Genomic DNA, 22,483 nt, shown 5'->3' with positions numbered 1-22,483 from the left:
ACAACTGTGCGGGCTGTTTGTGGCCTGGTAGGAAGACCAACATCTTAGATCCTAATCGGCCAGGATGGAGTCAAGTATAAGCCAAATACCACGATTCTGCAGATCATAACCCATTGACCCACACGTGGTGGTGTTAGCAGGGACAGTTTCAGAAAAGTGAGTAAAAGAAATGTGGTATTTTTCTATTCTAGTTCCTGCAGTGACATTTTAGATAAAAGGGAATTAACGATGGGTTCATCTCCACACATCCCATTCAGTATTTCAATTTATGTTTATTCATTCATTCATAATTTGTAAATAAAAGGAAATGGTCTTCAAGGGAATCCTTTTCCTAAAATGTACTGTACACTGCATACATTCATTCACTGCTTCTGAGGTTTATGTTTCCTCTTTGAAATATACAGTAACATCTTTACCACAGCACACTTTAATTTAATGAGAAATTGGACTACACATGAACTGAGAACAGGGCGTTAATCTCGGACTCATTCAGGAAGTGAATCAGTGCCACGGCTGAGTAATGCTCAGAGACATTTTTCAACTTTTCTGTGAATTTAACAACGCCAAGCCGCCTTAACTGCATTCAAGAGTTTAGTGAACAAAGTGAAAAACGTAGCCTGTCGGGTCTCTGGTCTGTCCAACTAAATGCCAAATATGTAACTGGTTTGCAGTCAGAAGCAATGGCCGCTTGTTCTTGTTCCACTAAGCACGCTGCGACAAGTCTAAAGTCCAACTATGCTCCTGGCGTCACAACGTCAACATGGCCAGAATACTTGTATACAACAGGTGGAGTCGAAACGCGCCTCACAGTAAATCTCTGCGTCTCTGTCGTAATCCCCAGAAAGAAGCAGGAAGCACTGAAACCAGGAGAGAATTATGTAAGAGACGTTGACCATTAATAATTCATGTGACTCCAATCACATTTCAACAGAACTGTTGTCTGTCAAAAGATTTCCAGGGAATGAGTCACATCTGTAGAACGCGACCTATCCCAGGCTCTTTGTCCGCCCTATCAGCATGTCACTACACCTCCCACACCCTCACATCACTCAATTTGTTTTTTGCTCCCAGACTAAATCCACTTCCCTCTTTAGGTCAGTCTCACGTGGAACTCCTCTCTGGAAACAGAAAGGGAACCAGCTCAAACTTAAGTTGATTTTCAGCCGTTAAGTTTCTTCTATTTATTTTTTTTAAACTTTGACATCATGTGTACCGGAAAATGCTCCCGCTGCATTGCGGTGGCTCTGTACCCGTTAGCGATCATATCCATCATCTGTAACATCGTGTTGTTCTTTCCTGGCGGAGAGGTCAAGTATGCCCAAGACGGACACATTACTGAAGAGGTGAAGTACATGGGGGGACTCGTTGGAGGGGGTTTAATGGTGAGTAGTCTTTTCCTCAAGGGTGTGGCTCTCCACCACAACAAAAAAGTGTTAAGATACGTGAAAAGCAGAAAGAACTGGATTCTGACTTGTGTGAGGTGGTCATGTGATGGTTTTAATGCCATTTGATGAGGTAGACTGCCTTCCTGTCCATCCCGACATTCTACAAACTCAAAGATAAATGTAAGATAAAGGGAAAATGCGCGACGGTTTTGTCAAAATGTACCTTAATATTAGCTACTGTTCAATCATGTTTCCTTCCACAGGTTTTGCTCCCAGCACTTTACATCAACTTGACTGGAAAACCGGGGTGTTGCGCAAATCGCTGCGGGGTGAGACACATAAACTAATCATTGGAAAGATGAAAGCAGGTTTAAAGAGTCACACTGTATCATCTCCACATGCAGACATACACTTGTCTCGCTGAAGGGTTGGTCGGAACAGAGTTTATACAGTAGAAAATAAATGTATGAAAATAATAGTTTCTGTGACACATTCCAATTAATAAAGCCATTGAATGTATTTTAGCACCTTTTAAGCTTAAGCATAGTTTGTCCTGAGCAATGAGAAAGATGTTGCAGCTGGTTTTGTTGATACTGCAGGAAAAAAGAGAGACAATCTGAGGAATGTGGTTTACAACACATGTTGAGTCTGTTCCACCAAGGAGTCATAAATACCAATTTATCAGTGGGATCAGAATGGGAGGAGGGAGGAGGAGGTTGTGCATTGGGAAGAATTCTGTGAATGAATGAGGTTTTATACTCGAACACAAGACATGATGTTCCCTTCCCTTCTGCAGATGTTCTTGTCAATTGCATTTGCTGCAGTGGGCGTGGCCGGCGCGCTGTACAGTTTCAGTGTCGCAGTGCTCGGCTTGCAGAACGGGCCTCTGTGCAAAGTGATTCTTATTTGGACGACACCTTTTAAGGACAGGTGACACCTCGGAGTGACTTGCAGATGAAATTTGATGCGGACCAAAGTCTTGTTCCCCTTACTCACTTCCTCCTCCTCCTCCTCCTCCTCTGCACAGTAACCCCAGTTACCTGACCGATAACACCTGGTGGGGGAAGTGCACGGAGCCTAAAAACGTGGTGCAATTCAACGTTGGACTGTTTGCTACTCTGCTGGCCACGAGCTGTCTGCAGCTGGTCTTCTGCGCCATTCAGATGATCAACGGGCTCTTTGGCTGCCTGTGCGGCACCTGCATCGACAAAGGGGTGAGAAGGGTGTGAAAGAGAACCGGTGGAGGTGAAAACACAGAAAGTCTCAAATTCAGACACTTCAAAATAATCTCTCCTAACGTTTTTGGTGCGTTTGACTTCCAGCCTCTGTGAGGTCCTGACAGTTGAGCGGCGCTCCCTGCTGGAAGATGGAGAGAAGCTTTCCTGCTGCATGACATATTTACTGATATCGTGGATTTTTATACTTTTTTTGTGCATCTCACGGTCCTTCATGTGGTATTACGCTGAAGTGTTAGCTGTGTATTCGGTAAGGTTGTCAAAATGGCAGTGATTAATAATGCATTCCAAATATATGGTTTATTTGAAATAAATTTGATGTAAATATAAGCCACTCATTCAATTCTATGTAACATTATATGTGGCGTCACACATTGATATTACGCTTTTCCTTTAATGCACATTTCTTAAATATTTGAATACAAAGGATTGCAAATAAAATAAAATGCAGTACAAAGTTATTCTTCCATGAAACCTTTAATATAAGTTGCGATTTATATACAAACATTTCACTCGTTCCAAATTGCATTTTAAAATACCTACAATTCTCAAATCGGTCAGAATAGCACAAGCACTGACTACTGGAAAAAAACTGCAGGAGGAATGCAGTTGAAATGGCACATTCGATGAGGCAGCTGATATGTTCTCATTGTCTTGTATGGAACCCTTCAGGTTACCCAACAAAAAAAAAGGCAAAGTTTAGTCATTTAAAAAGATCAACACTGGGTTCAAAATAATGGAAACAGGAGTGTAAAAACATTAAGACAAAACACCCTGTTTAGTTATTAGTTATTGCTGGCTTTGGGTTTTTTTAGGCTGATGAAACTTTTACATCTTTCAAGACTGTCGAAAGAGTAAAGCTGCTCAATGTGAACAGTAATCAAAAAGAAAATAACATTGCTTTTATTTTGCCACATTACTGAAACAAACTGAGACTTGGTCCCAAACTGAGGCAAAAAATAAGCTGTGAATGATTCGATAATTGCAAACACAAGTCATCTCACCACATTGTGGGGCAACTTAAAATAAATCAGAATATGCCACTTCACTTTTATAAATAAAAGCTTTAGAAGTGAGGATCACAACAACCTCTCCGGGAAGAAGACTCGCTCGAGGTCCGCTGATAAACACTGCACACGGTGCTTTAAAGATTGTGCGTGTTTAAGACAACCTCATCCAGCGTTTCTCTTTCCCGTCTATCAGCTCGCAGAGAAAGTAATGAATGAATGGAATTGAGAGGGAGGGAGATGGCTCTGTGCGGATTTCAACTTTGTTGAGGTAGACATCTAATATCAAACTGGAGTGTTAACAGTTGCTCACAAAGAGGTGGGGCGGTTAAGCTTGCTCAATACTGTGCTGCCCTTATACGTTTCTCATATATGTGCTGGGTTGGCATAGTACTTACGGGGAGTTAAAAACAAACTATATCTAGTTTGGGTTGGCGTAGTATTCACGCGGAGTTCAAAACAAATCTTAATCTAAATTAAATTAAATTAAATCTAAAATCCATAAAAATCAATTAATACAAGGTTTTAAATGACTTGAAAAACCCTTCAGGCGTAGTTTTGTTAAACACAGAGTCCCACACACAATAAGCTTCAACTGGAGTTTTGATGACATTAGTCGCAACGATACTTCACTTCCAGTTCAGTATCCATCATTTGTGCTGTGCAAATTCTAGCTGTCAAACTTTTTCATCATGAGCTTGCGGCTGGCCTCATAACCCAGGAACAGAGCTCCATTAGCGGGGAAGGTGCGGACCATGGTGGGGGCCAGACCGGAGTAGAGTGCCCTCACGCCTTCACAAAAAGAAACCGCAAAGATTACGTTCTGATTGACAACGCGAACAGCAGAAGGCCGAACACCTCGGATGAAACCACAAAACACACCAAAATCATTGCGGCCGCCCTTCTACTGACCTTCAGCGCGAGCGATGGTCGTGAAGGTTTTGAAGAAGCCGGCCTGTTTGCCCGTCATGGACATGACTTGGATGCGGGACTTGACGCAGTCAAAGGGATAGACGACCAGCCATAGACACGCCCCCCCGAAACCTCCGCTGAACATGATTGGAGCCACACCTTCAACATCAATCACACAAGTAGGAGTTGAAAGCAAATATATGTAAACAAAGTTTTCTGATTTGTATTTTCGTTATTATTTTATAACTAATTTATCTTTCTGACAGCTCTGGTCCCTGATAAGATAAGTAGAGCACACGTGTTACAACCAGTTAGTCCCCTTTCGAAAGATTTTCTGGATTGTGAATTTGTCAGTTGTTTTTGAATAAAAGGGTTGGAAATAAATGTTTTTTTTAGCTTTGTATCCAATTCCCCTAAAAACTAAATAAACAGATTAATCAATTTTTCAAATATATATTTTTAATAGATTTATTCTTTATTCTAAGGTGCAGCCTTTGAAAGGGGGGACATTGTCCCTGTACCTAAGTCCTCTTTGTCGCACTTCATGTGGTCCGCGAAGGTGGTGCGGCAGAGCTCGTAGGCCCCGAAGAAGCAGAAGTAGCCAGGGACCTCTCTGGCTATGGTGGTGGTAAGGCCCTGGAAGAAGCCCTGAGGTCCCTCGTTCCTCATGATGGACTTCACCACGGACCACACTGTGCTTGAGACAGAGGACAGGGATGTGCGGCTCAGTCAATGCAATACATAACAATGGGGGATCTTCATGGGGAGATGGCAAATTGCAGCCAAATAGAAGTGTGATACATCATCTGAAACCTTGGAAATTGAATATTATGCAACTGAAAATCATATTAATTGAAGCACACAGTGATGCGAGTGTTTTAAGTTGAAAATGTTACCAACTGTAACATTTTCAGTTACTAACTATTACCAACTCTCTATAAAGAGCAAATAATAATATACAGTTGTCTTTGATTGTTAGTAAATGAGCCTTGCAAACAGCGCATGATCATTAAAAAAAAAAAAAAAAAAAAAAGAAGACACTTACTTCTGGCTCTTAGCGATCTTGCCTGATGACTCCATCTCGTACATGGCTTGCAGCCGGCACTTGACCAGCTCGGTGGGACACAGCACCAGTGAGGAGAATATGGAGGCTACGGAGCCGGCACAGGCTTTCTGCACGTCGCTGGCAGGAAGAAGCAGAGGACAGTTGGACATCTGTACACGTGTTCGCAGAGAAACAGACGGGAGAGCCTGGTTCAATCACAGCCCTGGTTTCTCTTTCTCTCTCTTTACCTCAGCACAGCCTCGGCGTGCACTCCGGCCGTGAAGCGGATCACCTGCTGGCAGAAGCCGTAGCTCATGAAGAGCACGGAGTTCTCTGCGATGTTGGCCATCAGGGCCGGCGTGGTGCCCTGGTAGAGCCCGCGCAGACCCACTTGTTTGTAGGTGGATGAGATGCAGTGGACAAAACCCCGGTAGAGATTGGGAAAGGTCTGCATCTTGACCTTCGCCGTGTCCAGAGGTTGCCCGCTAAAGACACATGCAGCTCCACCTGAGAGAACAACGGCGCGATAACTGTCAGAAACAGGAGTGATCCAACGAGAACACCCAGTGGCTGTTATGGCATATTACGAGAAAACATGTACATAAATGAAGGTATACAAATGAATAATGCCCCCTGCCAGTAAACATATATATATTTTTAATCAGTGCACACTACATGGGCTGGCAGGGAGGAAAGCCTCGGCAGCGGGTTTGCACTCCACTGACCAGCATAACAAGTCAATGGAAACCAAGAGGTAACGAGCTGGAAAAACACAGGAGTCATCGGAATCCTGTGCCACGACGGTCCAGTGAGTCCAGCAAGCCAAATGAAGAGCAGCGTGGTAATGTCATTACAAAAAATAAATACTGGTCGTTTGCCGACTTTGGAAGACAAAGCACTGTAGTTACCTACAGCCCCCGCGGAGAGGTCAATGGCGGCTTGGACCACAGGGTGCGGCGCCATGTTGTCAGAAGACGAGGTTTCTCCTTCTCTCAGCTACCTGGGTAAAAAAAAGACAAAAACACTTTTAACTCCACACATAATGTACTCTCAATTAGAGCACTTTAATTACTGTAAACACAGAAGAGGAATCTGACCCTTACCCTCGTTTACACACTCCTCTGATACACAGTGTGTGTGTTTCCACACAGGAATACAACAGGCAGCTGAGTTATAAAGTTCAGAGCAATAAAACCGGTCCTCATCCACAACCAAAGTTATTTATAGCGAGTTAAGAATGGATCTGTGTAGAAGAATAACCGGCATGTACGATCATGTGCAAGGAAGACATGATTTCACCACAACTGACTAAGTTTGCATGACCAGAAACTACACAACTGTAGTCTTAACTTTGTCTTAATATTACCACATAATTATATTATTCATCTGGAATCATGTACAGTTCAAACATAAATGTCACCATTTGATGCACAGTACCAAAGGCGTGTTGTGTTTTCACCATGTCACGTCAGCTGTCTAAATGCTACAGTGTTTCTTCTACTTTTAGGGGCACCGAGGGCTCATCCCCCTGCTGAGGTCACATCGTGCAGCGAACTGGACGGGATTTGTAACACAAGGTGACCGCCAGCAAGGGACAGGCTGCGCCTCCTTCAACAGATCGCCCACTCGTCATCCGGTGCCGGCTTGTGTCTTCCATAGACATATATAAAGGCTAGATGTCTTACGGCGGCCATTTTGGTACGGTCAGCTCGCTCACCCATAACATTGTGTTGTTAGTGGTACATGTACTTTAAATAATACTAACTTGATTTTAAACGGTTTGGTTTGTTATAGACGTCAGAGATGTGGTTATGCCACTGCATACTTGAATGATGAATAATTCCATGTTTAATATAATTTTAGTATGAAAACCCATGGTTATAATAATCCACAAGTGTGCAGTGGCATAAATACATCTCTTTACAGGGTGGGGATTTCAACATGCAGCATGTCTTGATGTACATATGGGGAAATATTGTGCCTATTTTCGAGCATTATTCTATTTAAAATAGCAATTATTCATGTTAAGTATGCAGTATCATAACTACATCCCCGGCGTTTATAACAAACCAACCAGTTTAAAAATCGGTTGAAAATTTGAAAAGTTATGGTTATCACCACCAACATGTTATGGGTGAGCGAGCTGACCGTACCAAGATGGCCGCTATATACGGACGTTCGACTCCGTTGGCTGGCAACGCGGACGAGACATGTAGCCTTTATATAAGTCTATGGGGTCTTCTGTGACATTTAACGACGCGTTACGTTGCGGTGCTACGGTGTGAACGTAGCATAAGGTCACGTTGAGCCGAAACACGGGTGAAAGTCAATTTACTTTTTCAATACAAAGGCAAACCAACATAAAAGGGTGTAAATCTTTTTTTTTTTCATACAAACCTTACAGATGAAACGACAAGTCGCCCTCGGGTCACCGGCGTGCGGAGAATGACGAGCGACCGCCCGTGCTGTTAGCATTAAGCTAATGCATTAAGCCAATGCTAACGCGCTGGAGAGCGGTAACGTTAACCGAGCGAAGCTAACGTCGTCCGGGAGTGACCGCATGCTAAGGCCTCCGCGGTGGCGTAACTTGTTATCTCATGTGTAGCCTGTAACACCGAGGAGGGCATCGGCGGTAAGTGAATCAGTGAAGCGACGCTGAGAGGCAACATGTTGTTTCATTGCGCAGATGAAGAGCTCTCACTCCGCTCGCAATCCCGTTGCACCAAAACCGCCTTCGCTCCGCTCCGCAGTCGTTCTGTTCACTGTGTTTTCTGTGAAACATCATCGATAGTAATGTTGCATGATTACGAATAGAAAATGACGCACACAATTTTGCATTACATAATGTTTTTGTTTCTCTGTTTGATAGGAAGAATTTGGAAACCATTTAAGTTGATTTATATAAACACCGAGTGATGGTCTGTATTTAGGATCTATGATCTAAGCGTGAATGTGAAAGCTTCCGGTTCAAATTCTGTTTTGTTTTTTGAAATAAACTCTCCCCAGAAGTTGCTACAACACCCCCTGTTGGTTGTTTCCGATTTTTTAATAATACAAGATACATGTTTTATTTTTTACCTCCCATTCAAGGACGTTATGTTATACGTCGTGTGAGTTTATTGCTTTTGAAATACACGCTTTTCAACATGCTAAGACAATCTACTCTTTGCAATATGCAAGTTTATACGTAAGTTAAAAAGTTTAAATACTTCCTCTCATTTAAAGTTTTTTTTCTTTGTTCAGTGATAGTCAAACAAACAATCGTCCTTTGATTATTTCAGACAAACAAGCACGTTGACGTGTAAATATTTGCCTCCACCTCATGACGTGGAATGAGTAACATGCAATGACCTAAATGGCAAAAGCAAGCACAAACTTGTATGTGAAACAAATGTTGGTGAAATGACAAATCTATTAGAAACCGTTGTTGTAGTCACGTTGTTGTTTTTCACCTGTGAACTTACATTCTGCCAAAATACCATCTGTTTAAACTGAGTAGCCTGGGATTAAAAACATGCGCCCTCTGTCCACGCACGGGCTTATCCTTAAAAACCGGCGATGGCTTACCGCAGTCTAGACTCAGCAAAACCTCATCATGATCAACGGGCACGCAGTCAATAAAATACACCATTTTTATGTCACTTTTCTTTTATATATATAAAAAAACATTGACGTTGTCTACATCACAGACAAGAATCATCAATATTCTGTTTAAAACAATGTTTCCATGAACAGAAGGAACCCCATGCCCATCCTCCTCTATACACAGTATACTGTAGTTCCTCTTCTGTCATTTTGCATTTTTATCAAAGTAGTATCAATAGCTTTAAAATACATACAATGCTCTTTCCATTGCAATTATAGTCGCTATCCTGATTGTACATACAGTATCATTTCCCACAGTTAGTCTGATTTTCAACATGTTGTCACAAAGTATTCCGAGCAGACAACGTTTCATTCATTTAACACTTGGCAGAATTGTAATGTTTTGTACATTAGAAGCATTTCCATACGACCGCCGGCTGTCGTGAGAATGGACACACTGCAGAGTTTTTGAATACACAGTTTTGAATACACAATACATTAAATTATTTTATCCCTAATCCACATCTTTTATTCATGTCTTCCTCCCATTTGACGTCAGAAATGTCCTGAACCCTTCTCAGACTCTCCAAGGGGCTTTACTGCCAACTGGTACATCTGCCCAAAATTGAGATTATAAGGTACAGTCAGAGAATCTCAGTAATCCTCAATAAGAAGAGTTACACTAAAGGAACAACAGAGAGATTATAAAAGGTCACTTCAACAAAAGAGTTATAAAAGCGGAACTTGTCCATGTATTTCTATGGATTTGTTATACAAGAGTTTGGCAATAAAGTTCTAAGTGTTGAACACAAGCTGTTGGCAGTAGTGGGCTGTGCTCAATCAACTTTTTACTACATAGGATTAAAAAACTGATCTATAAGTACCCGACGAATTGGAAAAAAACAACTAACTAATTAAACCTCGTATTAGTGTCATGGAGCTCCAGTGTTCAGCTCAGAGATCACCATGCACACACAACTTTACAAATAATTGAGTGGAAGACTTGTTTTTCCAGGAGTAGGTTTGGATTTCTATCTCCGCATGGAGGGAATTCAAACATACAGTAACTGATTAATGACCAAAAACCAGGAATCACAGCCAGGCACTGGAGTAGCCTCACACATATGAGTTGAGGGCCGAGTCAGAGTAAATATCGCAAACTTTTTAACTCTAGGATTAAAACCCTCAAATTGTATTTCATGTGTATCAGCTGGCGAGTGCAGTCAAGTGTTTAATATCTACCGCAGGGTCAACATTATTTGGTTAGGGAAATAAAAACTCAACCTAAATGTGGGAAAAGCTACCATTCTCAAAATCACATCAAGAGAACCTTTTCATTCGTACCCTGTAGACACACAGCCACAGCCCAGCATGAAAGAGTTGGTCGATGCCGTGTGTTCAGCATCGCAGCACCATATCCAGTAGACGATTTAGTTGCATACCAACACGTCCTGATTCAATGTACAGTATCACTAAAGTCACAACATGACCAAACTCTCCACCAGCACCTTTGGATACAGTAACCAGCCATAAACTTTAGATCACATCACCTTATGAAAAACACGTAACGTATCTTTTGGCCCAGTGGCTGTCCAAGTAAAAAAAAAGGATTATTTTTTTGTGTTCTTTTTTTTTATTTTATTTTTTTAAATCAGCTGTGGCTGATTCCGTGACAACTTTTTAAAAAACTATCTTCATAGTAGACTTTTGAATTGTTGTAATTTTTTTGGCAATTTGTTTGACAGCAGCAGCCTGTTGTCAATGGAATAAATGACAAAGTAATGCGGGTGAGCAGGAATGGCACTCGTAGTCCAGTGTTTGAGTGTTAAGAGAGAAAAGGAGAGAGAAGTAGCACGATTCAGGGAACCGAATCCCCGTCCAGATAATCCACATCCAAAAAACAGCCGCACGCAGGTGTGTTAATGCTGTTTTAGCCCCGCATCAGCATTCACACACCAGCAATTGCTGCACTGAGGAGTTACAATCGTCTCCTTTCATGAGTGTTTTTGGGGGTTCAGAATATACTGCAAGTGAATTGGAAAACGCATTTCCTTTTCTGTGATGCATTGAGTAAGAAGGGGACAACTTATTTTATATACAAGACACCGGTAACTCCATTCATTTCTTCTGGGTGTAAAAAAAACAGGAAAGTCATTCAAAATACGATTTGACATCAAATTCTTTACAATGCAGAATCCTCAGACCCATTCGTAACATTTTCTCTCTGCAACTTGTTGGCTGCAATGTGTCTACTGATAATCTGCTTCGTGTGGAACGTCCCGGCTGCAACGTGGCGTCAGCTTTTACACCGAGCAAGTGGGCGGCTGGTAGTGGATAGTTAAAAATAAAAACACAATAAGGGGCCTGAAGTGAATGCTTCCCAGTGTGTGGAACGAATTATGATCTTTTTTCTTCTTCTGTTTCTTTTTGGCCAAACCGTAGCATGACGAAGCCAAAGAAAAGAGTGATGGAGTGCTTACATTGTGGCTGAAGTGTTAGGCACTGCAAAAAAATAGAACGTTTTTTTTTTTTTCTTCATCTTTCTCATAAACACAGTAAGGCAATTTGATTATGGCTGACTGATATCAATATCAGTGTCCAATCTGTCTTCTGTTAAGTTCGACATATTCGCAATTTAGACTCCGGAGATAAACAACACTTTTTTCCATTTTCACAACCCATTTTAAGATTACCTGTGTAAAAACAGCTACAATCAAAAATGAGGCACTTTATAAAAGAGTATATAGTTATCTAGGCTATATAGTAATAATCATATGTATGCTGTATATTTGATATACCATTGTAATGTGTCACTTTATATTAGAATTGTGAAAATGAGGAAAACTGACTACAGCACGTACTATAGTTTCATAGTGTCATTCTACTTGTACACTGTAGTATAGTATAAATACACATATAATAAAGCTCAGTTGCCCCAAAAAAGTATTTACACTCTTACTTTTTTAACTTTTTGCGCTACAAAATGGTTTAAATGCAAGAGCTTATCTGGTCTGCGTCAACTCAAAAAGCTACATTATCTTATACTGTCATTGATACAGTTGTGTGAAATTTAAAAATTCCAGCTGGGAAAAATAACATTGCTTATTATCTAGTCAAATGTATTATTATCTAGTCAAAATCTATATCTACGACTTCCTATGTGGGCATTTTGAGCATCTCAGATTCATTCTTGTTGTAATAAATAAGGAGTGGAACAATAAGGACTATTTACCATTTTGCTGTCATTGTCAAAATACATATATTATACTGAGATATGGGGGGAGTAAGGTTGTTTTGTAAAATTAGAAATGAGTCGGCCCCTCCCTACCCAAATGATTTTCATTAACAATCATTTTAAAAAGCCCCCCAGGCTGTTTTATTTTCAATATTCAGCTTCCGTCCCAAAGAAGTCTGTTATCACGTCCCCTCAGTGACAACATTTATATACGTACAATTTAATTATTGTCCTTGCTGCGCATTTGAAGCCAATTAGATTAAGCTGTTTACAAGCATAGCAGAAGAACATTATGTTGATTTGGCAATTTTTATGCAATGTTGCACACGGTGATCATTGAATACATTGCTGTTTGTGTATGCATCCCTTTGTATCCAATTAAATGATTGAATGTTTTTTCTGTTGATTGCAGTTACAGAAGGTTTGAACTATTAGTAAATGTGTTCAATATGTTCAGTTTTATTTTGAGTTAAAAACTATAATTGTATAAAACGGGGGAAGACATTCTACAAAAAGGACAGAAGTCTCACTGAGGCGACAGGTGAATGAACGTTCCCTTCATTCCTTACACCCCACCGTATGAATGACTCCACCAAATATCCAAAATACCACTGAAATACATCAACTAATATTACATGCAGCTTTCGAGGATGAGCTACGGGACTTGACTAAATCATGATTTGTTTGTGAAAAATCAAAGGTGGGGCTGTATAAGCACGTATCCTGTGTGAGTGCACGTTGAAGGATTTAGGAATAAAACGTCTGTTTGTTCTGTGTAGGAAAACACTAAATTACATTACGACCATTTTTGAAAGGAAAAAAAAGACTCATCCCTCAACCGCAACCTAAAGCTCAGCTCAGAGTACAAGAGATGTCAATGTCAAATGCTGTGTGAAAAGGAATTTGTAATACTAGGATATACTGTTATTAATATTTCATAAAGTATATATCAGATGTGTGGGATTTCAACACAACCAATTTCCCCTTATTTGAAAAACGGAAACAAATGAAAAATGTCAATTCAATGTGTATGTCGTTATGTAATTGTCAATAATATGAACCTAATTGTACCTCAGAAATCAAACAGTATAGCACAAGAAAAGTGGTCAAGTATAAAGGCTTTTTTTGGGCAACTGTATGTAATAAACCAATGACTTTAACAGTGACAGAGAATGTGTAAGTGTATGAAACCTCTTTCAATCTGTATTTCCTTCCCTTTTCAGTCAAAATGACACCTGATGATCATTTAACTTAATACACATGGACAAAGGACGATATACAAAAACATGAAGCTCAAGTTTGGCACTTAATAAATAACACTCCGGAGTGCAGCCTAGAATGGTTTAGGATAGTTTGAAAGATTGTGTGTAAAATTAACATTTATTTTAATTTATTATGCACAGATGGACATTTGTATTGCCAGAATGGCCACCTGAGAAGTCACCCACAGTCACGCATCAACGTGTCATCCTTTATCTGTATTAAGCTAAAAGGTAATCAAAAGTCATATTGGTTCAAATCGAGGCAAAAACAAAACGTTTTTTCTCAGCCTATGTGTGTGTGTGTGTGTGTGTGTGTGTTTGGCACACATTTGGTTGACTGGAAACAGCCACCAGGACGGGGAGGAGTTTTCCAGGGTTTTCAGTGTTCACACTCCGGGGACGGTTGTGTTGTGGCAACAGATCGGGCCGCCGGCCGCCCCCTCAACAATCTGTTGGAGACCAACAATCTGAAAGAAAACAATCAAAAGCAGGACCGGATTAAAATCAACTCCTCTACAAAATAAAAGGCTTTGGTATTGTTGTAGTTTGCATTTGAATTCACCGTGAATCTAATTTAAATCTACCCATACAGAAATGAACTGTACTAACGGCTCGCTCCTTTCACTTTCACAGTCAGGCGATTGTCTGCAGCCTCCACGTTCTGCGCTCGTGCTGCTGTGTTAAAAAGGCAGACGTGTTCTGCACTGCTGTTCACCGCAAATTTATTCTTTGTTTTTTTATGCATCCATTATTATAAATTTGTATTTTTTGTAATTTGTAAGTTATATGATTTTTCTTTGCATCTTGCAAAGACAATAAACAGCATCGGCAGAGACTTATCATGAAGAAAAATCAGACGTGGCAATACAGCATCAAACATAATCTATCTCTTAAACAATATCTTAATGTCATTCTGTGGTTTTTACTGAAAATGTATTTTCAGATTATAATTGAAACATAATGAAAACGTGGAGGAATGTGATATTAAAATCATTTTTCCACTGTTGATTAGACCACTGAGAAGCCTGTTTGTTTGAGGTTTTGCAAGCTGCAGTACAGCCATCGTCCTCCAAGTATCCAGGCTGCATATATTGAGCTCCATTATTAGAATATGGCTGCAGTCGTAGAAAGCGACGTTTGTGGCTTATGAGACAAGAAGCACAATCAATCACTAATCGCAGTGTGGAAAATTACATGAAATAGTGATTTACAGAATATTAACAGATATGCACATGTTTGATGCGTATACATATATTCGCGATTTAAATAATTAGGCAATCATTATGAATATACATTTACATCTGGAGATTGAATAGCATTAGATGAATCAATGAAATCAATCAAATGTTGTTTCTGTGCCAAATAAATACGCCTGCAAAAGTCGCTTCTTCCCAAGTCCGCTAATTCCTACTTTTGTTTGTTTATACATTTTATTTCCTGGTATGTAAAAAAGATGGATCTCTTAATGAATTTTGCATTCAACCATCAACAAATGTACTTTATATTAACCATTAAAAATATTTTTCATCCGTGCAATGTGAGGGAAGCCTCCGAGCTGCCATGTGAAATCTTGCAGCCAATAGCACACCCACACCTAAACACAAACACCTGGCCGAGTCGTCTCCTCTCTACCTCCATTTATGCGAAATGGCTCATTACCAGCAGACAAATCAATTGCCGTTGCTCTTGTGAACACCCACTTGTGATAATAAGAGACTCTACAGACAACCCACAGCCTGGAAACACAGTGCTGCCCTCCAGCTTAAAGCGGAGGGACACGTCAGGAGAGGATGAAAGGAGAACGAGTGACAAAGAGCCAGACATTAGTTTTGTCTGTGGATTATTCACATCAAAAGCTTACATCCGGCTAGACAACCCGGAGTCTTACCTGTTTTGAATCATTTCTTTCACATTCCTTGGTGTTCTTTAAACAAATGATAGATAGTAATGCAATTGCCAATTATGCTGTAATTAATGAATAATCATCTCATTATTATTGCGAATTGAACTAATATTTATTGACAGTGAAAATCTAACAGCTTACTGTGTTAGACCAACAGCCCATAACCCTGAAATACGTTGTATACTATCATAGAGAACATGGCAAAGAAACAGATATTTGAAAATGAAAATCTAGATTGGTTATTTATTTATTAATCAGATACATTTTTTGTTGATTGACTAATCAATTAATAACTAATCATTTCAGATGTTATGATATTGCATCTTGAACAAAAAAAGCATAACTATCAACGACAATAGTCCGTCATCAACTTGTTTTGGAATGAATAAATACAAATTGTAACAAATAGAGCAACGCAGGATTATTTTACCAATTGATCTACAGATTATTTTCTTGACCAGCTAAATTAAAAACATAAATAATTTTATAATTTACCGGAGAATAAAATGGGATGTTCAAATTCATCAATCCAATTATGGGAAGATAATCATAATATATTTTATATATACACACACACTATATATATACTATATATATATATAGCAGTGTGCCAATACAGACACTGCAATCTTCTACAAGTAGTTTGCACTGGAATCCGAAAAAGAATCTAAGAATGAGATGTAAAATATGTGACAATATTGACACAAAATCTGACGTTGCATATCAAATCAAAGGTAAGTTTGATAGATATTTTAAGATAAAATGGGTTTGCAGTGCAAGTTGTACTTACCCTGACCATCCGCTCTACTTCCCTGGTGTGCTCGCAGTTCTTCTGACTTATAGAAATCAATACTGGCATACGTATTGATGCCGGGGCCGGCACCGCTGCCCATGGCGCTTCCTCCCATGTTGTAGGCGGCGGAGGTGTGCTCCACTCCGGCTTGAGGGCTCTCCTTAATGGCCAGTTCAAGGTCAATGTAGTTAAGGCCCTGTTGAGCAGGTGAGGTGGAGGCCTGTGGTGGAGGTGTGGCAGATAAACTAGCCGCCTGCCTGTTCTCCCACGTTGAGCAATCCAAACCGTGCCGATGGCTCGCCGCCTGGCTGCCCTCCTGGAAGATGGAGGTAGAAGAGGGCGGATGACGAGGGCGGGAGGAAGGCGAGTTAAATGGCTCTAAAAGGTGACCCGGGCGGCCCTGCGAGTCGCCTCGGGCCAATCTACCGCCGCGCTCGGGAGACTTGTAGGACTTGACTGGGGAGAAGCCCGAGTTTGTCTCCTGCTCTGTAGATGAGGTCTGACCAGGTCTTGCTGAGATGCTGGGATCTGAACCTTTCTTGTCCTTGAATGCAGTTGGGGCGTCTGTTGTCATTGCTGTCATCTTTACTTTTGCTCTGTACCTGGCGTTGACCTCTGCCGCCGGAGGGGAGGACTTGCTGTGTTCATGGCGGCCCTTGGGGGCACCAGCTGGTGGGTCCTGTGGGGCGCTGAATGTGGATCTAACAGGAATCCGGGGCCTTTGGTTAGATGAAGAATTCCCTAAATCCATGCTGACATATTCAGCGGCGGTGGACAACGGAGCTGAAAAGCTGCGAGGAAGGTTGGCGGGATTATCGTGGCACAGGAGGGGTCGGTTCAAAGGCCGCAGGGTTCCATGAATCATAGGTTGTCCACGTTCTGACACAGAACATCGCCCCCTGACATACTTATTGTCCTCCTTGAACACAATACTGACATACTCACCGACATTCTGTGACGCGGATGGCAGCAGGTTGTCCTTCACCCTCGGAAGGGTGTTTGCTTTAACAACGTCTGCAGACATGCTGACCGGACGACACCTCCTCTGTTCCTTTGGGCTCTTACTACTTGATCCCCGTTTTTGATGATGGCGGCCATCTTTTGTGCACGCTGCAGTCCTTACTAAGCTCAACCCTCTCCCTGCCGACATGGACTTGTCATCCAGGCTCTCGCTGCTGGCGGAGCTGGAGGAGAAGGAAGAGGAAGACATTGAGAGTTGACAGCCTCCAGCAGATCCCGCTGCGGTTTTGTTTCTCTTGCTGTATCCCGCTCCCCCTCCCCTTCCAGCACCGTGATGCCCACCGCCGTCCTTTTTCCCCTCCCCTTTGTTTAAGTCCTCCTCAAAGCGAGTATAGAGAGTATGTTGATAAGCTCTTGGCAGAGAGAAGTAGGAATTGAACATTTTTGGTTGCAGTTGGTGCTGTTCGGGGTGGGACGGCGGCGTGCTGCAGGCAGAGCGGCTGCACACAGGCGAGATGTTCATGTAGTCACTGGCAGCCTGGCTCTCCACGCTGGCCCTGCTGTCCCACATAGCCAGTCCGTGCAGGTCCGTGGAGCTGCTGCTGTTGGGAGACATGACCATGTAGCCCTCTGTGCTGGGCTGGCGGATATGCTGGGGGGGGGACACACTGTTGTTGGCGGTCATGGCCATATACTCGTCATCTGCCCCAGGTTTAGCTCTGGCGTCAGACATACCTATGGAGAGAGAGAGCGGAACGGGGGGAGAAGTGACCCCCGGCAACATTGACATATAGCCGCTATCCGTCGCTGCCCCACCTTCCACTTCTCGCATGCTTTTGTCAGCCCTCTTGCCTCTTTTTTTCCCTCCTGCGTCGAGCTGCCCACCCGCAGCTGCCAAACCCCCGGAGCCCGCCCTCTCTCGATTAGCACTCTGCGACATGATGGCATACTCTTCATCCTCTTCATCGTCTTCCTCTTTTCTATGCGGGGTGAGACGTTCGTGCGCCGCCAAAGGCAGAGAAGCTCTTTTGCTTAAGAGTCTGCGTTCGGCCTCACATTCCCTATTTGACGAGCGTCGCAGAATTCGTCGGCCTTTTGAGCGATGATGGGAGCCGAGGAGGCCCTCTCGCTGTCCCATCACTATGTAGCTGGAGGAGCCTTCCCCGTGCACGGGGTGTCCAGACAGACTGGGTACGAGCAGAGAGTGTTCCCCGGGACTGGAGCCGTATTCATCTGAGGAGCCGTAGTCGCTCGGCGATCCTGAAACAGAAACTCTCTGAGAAACACGAGGGTAGGAGCAGATCGTCATGCCCCCCACTGCTGCCCCAACCAGGCCACACTCTGAGCCATGGCCGGAGCTGGAGGACAGACTGGGCGCAGGAGAAGGCGCAGGGTTAGGCGTGTAGCGTGCAAGGCTGAGGGTGATCTTAGCAGGAGTCGGGGCCCTGGTGGGTTTGGTCCTCAGTGTTGGGGTGGTTGAGCAGGAGCCGTTAAGACTCGGGCTGGAGCTGGCCCATGTCCCCTTGGCACTCGCTCCGCCCTCCTCCGACCGGGCCCCGATGCTGGCAGTCCGCGCCCTTGGGAATCCGTGGCGCGACGTGGGCGACGTGCTCGTGCTGCTGCCTCCCGTTCCAGGGGTCTCCGTGCGGGCACGTCTGGTGAAGCCCACCTGGCTCGGTGGCAGATTTGGATGATGTCGACGGCTCGGGACGCTGATGGGGTTTGAAGCTGTACCGCCCCCGCACGACGTCCCCACAGACTGGGACTTACTGCGCTGACGGAACTCCTCACTTAGGGCCTTCATGGCCTCCAGCAGTGTCTCGTGCATGTTCTGGGCCACCACAGAGTCGTCCACCTGCATCCAGAACTCTCCAGGGCCGGTAATCGCCGAGCGGCCCACCTCAATGAAGAAGAAATTTTCTGAATGGCCACACCTGCGAACATTCATCAGCTGCAACACCACAGATGACACATCGGAGTTGAGTTTGACAAAGTTGACCGTCTTGTCAGTGAGGCACAGCCGGTAGATGCCCACTAAGTTCCTGGCATGCCCAAGACCTTTCGGCCAAACCTTGACCTGCCATACTTCTTTGACGGTTGGAATAGGAGACGGAGAGCTACACTCTCCACTACTGCCATAGTCTTCAGGAGTTTTACCTAGGAAAACAATGAAGAATGAATAAATTACATTTAGGATTTTTGTGACTCGACATATCCTATGTACATGCTTTAGTAAACACACAACATTTACATGAAACACACAACCTGTTTAAAGATGGATTGAAGCCAAAATGACAAACCAGTGAAGGTGACACTATTAGGAAACATCCATCATTGCTAAACTACTTGCATCAATCTCTACCTTGTCCCTGCCTCTGCCAAGCAACAGTGCTGCAGGTCATTGATCACAATCACTTTCAAGCTGCAGCCATAAAGGATTAAGACTTTGCAGATATAGAATACAATCACGAAAGCAGCACTCTCGATTGTGAAATATCAAAGAGAAATCATACTTCAGTTCAATGCAAATCACATGACAAATTAGAGCAGCAATTATAATTTGGTATTTGATGTATTTTTTTCCTCTTGCCACACAGTCACAGTTATATCCAACGAAGGGCTAACAACTGCATTGGTCTTCTATCCCTCAAGAAGAATTTGAATTTATTAGAGATGACCCCCCCCCCCCCCCCCCCCCCCTGGATTCAGCGTAACTTGATTATATTAATGCGTCTCCATTTGCGCATTATGGACAGGTAAGTAAAATCAATTAGGAACAGTGTTTTATGCTGGTTGTCCCTGAGACATAATCGCTACAAAATGGGGGGTCTGCACTCAGTGCATCTATTCAGGGTTCCACACCATGTGACAAAAAAAAATGTAAGCTGGGCAAACCCATCAGCCTCAGATAACTGAAATGCATTAAAAAAAAAAGATAACAGGGAGGGCGGGTGTTGCTAAGCTCCAGCACATAGGGATAACAACGTAAACACGCGGATAACCAACAGAAACACATTTCCCAGTGAGAGCGCACTGACGATGCCATCTCCTCCCTACCAGCGGCAACGTGTAACGCAAATGTAGGTTATGCGAGCGGCAGTCAGAGCTGTGCAGAAAAACAACAACACGGGCTCCAGCGGAGTGCCCCGCGATAGGCTGCTACTATATGATGCATCCCTTGGATGGTTGCTATATGCCCACTGCGCCATGCAAAAACACCCCGTCGAATGGAAAGGGCTGCATTTCTAAATACTATAACATGTAGGTGCTATTTTAAGCATCGCATCACGTTTTGCAGCCGTGCAGCGGTCAGCGGCTTCGTTTTGCGGGTGGAAAATGCAAAGCAAAAAAAAGGGTTGTTGAGATTGTGCGGCACAAACACGGCACATGCCGCCCATATAGCGTGTTGTAATCTGCCCGTTCGCTCGGATCCACCTGCAGCGCGGTTGATAAAAAACCCACTACCGTCCAAAATTGCTCGACTTAAGGCGGATTTATTCAAATGAACTGAACAAACCACAGCTGCAGCAGAAAACTAACAATATATGTATGAAAAACATTTCAGAGCCAGTGATATGTAATGAACAAGCGGGAATGACCGAGGCAAACGTGCAAGCAGAACAAACAGCCTGCGCCAGGATGGGCCCGGTGCAGGGACAGACACGGCAGCGATCACATCACGCGTTTCATATCTTACAGTTTCCCTGGAGGTCCAGCATCGCTTGGTACCACTCGTTCTGGACATCCTCGCTGTCCGCGGCGATGGCAAAGCTCTCGCTGCGGGTATAAAGGACGATCATGTGCTTGTTCTTGGAATCTGCCCGCTTGTTGATGTTGAAGCAAGTCTCCAGGCTGAGGACTTTTTTGGGCACGGGTGATTTACTGCGGAATTTCTTCTCGTTCTCGTAGTACTCGAGCCGAGCGGGACCGTGCTCCGAGGCCGCCCTCAGCACGAAGAACCGCCGGTGCATTGATTTATGCTTGCGGAGGTAGCCGCTTTTCTGCACGTCTTCGTGATTCTGCGGCTCGGCTGCTTGGTTCTCCATGGCCAAGGCAGAGTGATGCATATATGTATGTATATGATGTGCCAATAATCTCAGGGGGAAAAAAACCCAAGCCCATGTGCACGCCTCATTAATCCATTGCAACTACGTCCCTCGTCCTCCCCGCGTCCACATTTAACTGTCCAAGCGTGCGTGCGAAAATCAGCCAAACCATGTTGTATGATCTGGGATCATACTGTGAATCCAGCAGCTGCAGGAGGCTCCGCGCACCGAGCGCGCAACAGCGTCCTCCGCCGCTCGTCCTGCAGCCCAACCCAGTCCTGCGCGGCCGAGTCCAACCACGGTGCGATCCGTCTCCTCCACCTGTCTGAGGATGACCACATTCAGTCAATAACCACTACTACCAAGCGAAGGGCAGGGGTGGGGGGGGGGGGGGGGGGGGGGGGGGGGGGGGGGGGCGCATACAACGGAACTTCAAATGGCGATTTTCACAATTAAACCGGTTTCGAATGCTGCAGCATAATCGTTTAGCCGGCGTCTCTTTTGTTGACACGTGGAAACACTGACAGTAGGTGGTTCGCTTGTCTGAAACTGGTATTCCAGAGTAAAACCTAATTGTGTCATTTTATCAACAGCATAAAGGGGCTGATGTCTATTTTGTCATCATAACAACTCAACAGGCTTTAATTGTGAAAGGCCCGTTTCCGGTCTCCGTCCGTCGCGCTCTCTCTCTGGTGACTTTACTCCAGCTTCTGCTAGACTGGCACCTCCAAGCCGTTGCCAGTCAAATGCCATCGCGTGGTGGGGGGAGGAGGAGGGGAGGAGGAGAAGAGGGGGGAGCCATTGCAAATGTAATCATTTATAGGGAAAAGAATGGAAGGGCGTATGATTATTTATTATTTGGAAATCTAATATCACATTGATCCATACGTTGTATTTTGATGTTTTATGTTATAACATGGTTTCAATTATTTTTTTTTTCAGTTTAATTTAAGATTTAAGACATCTATTATCAGTGTAAAGATCTTTAGGCAGCTGCCAACTGATTGTCTAGACCATCAGTTCCAGGAAATTCTAGGCTGTTGATGACCGGCAGTTCAGCATTAATCCAATTACATCTTTGATAATAATCACAAGTTAAATATACTGTATCATGA

The 22,483-nt window shown here is 43.3% G+C and overlaps 3 protein-coding genes across 4 annotated transcripts; 1 reads left to right on the top strand and 2 right to left on the bottom strand.

Moving 5' to 3' along the window:
• The first annotated feature begins 42 nt into the window (after positions 1 to 42).
• On the top strand, positions 43 to 3,081 carry tm4sf21a (transmembrane 4 L six family member 21a). Its single transcript, XM_040181981.2, has 5 exons — positions 43 to 1,382; positions 1,649 to 1,714; positions 2,182 to 2,315; positions 2,413 to 2,599; positions 2,708 to 3,081. Exons 1-5 carry the CDS (start codon positions 1,206 to 1,208, stop codon positions 2,714 to 2,716), a joined length of 573 nt encoding a protein of 190 aa, XP_040037915.2. The 5' UTR covers positions 43 to 1,205; the 3' UTR covers positions 2,717 to 3,081.
• On the bottom strand, positions 3,082 to 8,550 carry slc25a15b (solute carrier family 25 member 15b). 2 transcript variants are annotated; one of them, XM_040181974.2, is made up of 7 exons: positions 7,982 to 8,550; positions 6,493 to 6,584; positions 5,833 to 6,091; positions 5,585 to 5,722; positions 5,061 to 5,236; positions 4,540 to 4,698; positions 3,082 to 4,419 (listed from the first exon to the last, which is right to left on the bottom strand). In XM_040181974.2, exons 2-7 carry the CDS (start codon positions 6,545 to 6,547, stop codon positions 4,298 to 4,300), a joined length of 909 nt encoding a protein of 302 aa, XP_040037908.2. In that variant the 5' UTR covers positions 6,548 to 6,584; positions 7,982 to 8,550; the 3' UTR covers positions 3,082 to 4,297. The 2 variants fall into 2 exon arrangements, with proteins under 2 accessions (XP_040037908.2, XP_040037909.2); XM_040181975.2 differs by having other exon boundaries at positions 7,987 to 8,359.
• Positions 8,551 to 9,214: 664 nt separating this feature from the next.
• On the bottom strand, positions 9,215 to 21,749 carry LOC120822445 (insulin receptor substrate 1-B). Its single transcript, XM_040182143.2, has 3 exons — positions 21,020 to 21,749; positions 16,360 to 19,479; positions 9,215 to 14,133 (listed from the first exon to the last, which is right to left on the bottom strand). The coding sequence occupies exons 1-3, from the start codon at positions 21,387 to 21,389 to the stop codon at positions 14,108 to 14,110; spliced, it is 3,516 nt and encodes a 1,171-aa protein (XP_040038077.2). The 5' UTR covers positions 21,390 to 21,749; the 3' UTR covers positions 9,215 to 14,107.
• Positions 21,750 to 22,483: the final 734 nt, after the last annotated feature.

The sequence above is a fragment of the Gasterosteus aculeatus genome, chromosome 7, assembly GCF_964276395.1.
Source record: "Gasterosteus aculeatus chromosome 7, fGasAcu3.hap1.1, whole genome shotgun sequence".
NCBI classification, from domain to species: Eukaryota; Metazoa; Chordata; class Actinopteri; order Perciformes; family Gasterosteidae; genus Gasterosteus; species Gasterosteus aculeatus.
This window is presented reverse-complemented; position numbering and strand designations above follow the sequence as displayed.

Coding starts and splice junctions, on each gene's coding strand:
- tm4sf21a (XM_040181981.2), top strand. CDS start 1,206: ATGTGTACCGGAAAATGCTCCCGCTGCATTGCGGTGGCTCTGTACCCG. Junction 1,383..1,648: donor TCGTTGGAGGGGGTTTAATG/GTGAGTAGTCTT, acceptor TTCCTTCCACAG/GTTTTGCTCCCAGCACTTTA. Junction 1,715..2,181: donor GTTGCGCAAATCGCTGCGGG/GTGAGACACATA, acceptor TCCCTTCTGCAG/ATGTTCTTGTCAATTGCATT.
- slc25a15b (XM_040181974.2), bottom strand. CDS start 6,547: ATGGCGCCGCACCCTGTGGTCCAAGCCGCCATTGACCTCTCCGCGGGG. Junction 5,237..5,584: donor AAGATCGCTAAGAGCCAGAA/GTAAGTGTCTTC, acceptor CTCTGTCTCAAG/CACAGTGTGGTCCGTGGTGA. Junction 4,420..4,539: donor GACCATCGCTCGCGCTGAAG/GTCAGTAGAAGG, acceptor CTTTTTGTGAAG/GCGTGAGGGCACTCTACTCC.
- LOC120822445 (XM_040182143.2), bottom strand. CDS start 21,389: ATGCATCACTCTGCCTTGGCCATGGAGAACCAAGCAGCCGAGCCGCAG. Junction 19,480..21,019: donor GCTGGACCTCCAGGGAAACT/GTAAGATATGAA, acceptor TTGTTTTCCTAG/GTAAAACTCCTGAAGACTAT. Junction 14,134..16,359: donor AAGTAGAGCGGATGGTCAGG/GTAAGTACAACT, acceptor GTTTTCTTTCAG/ATTGTTGGTCTCCAACAGAT.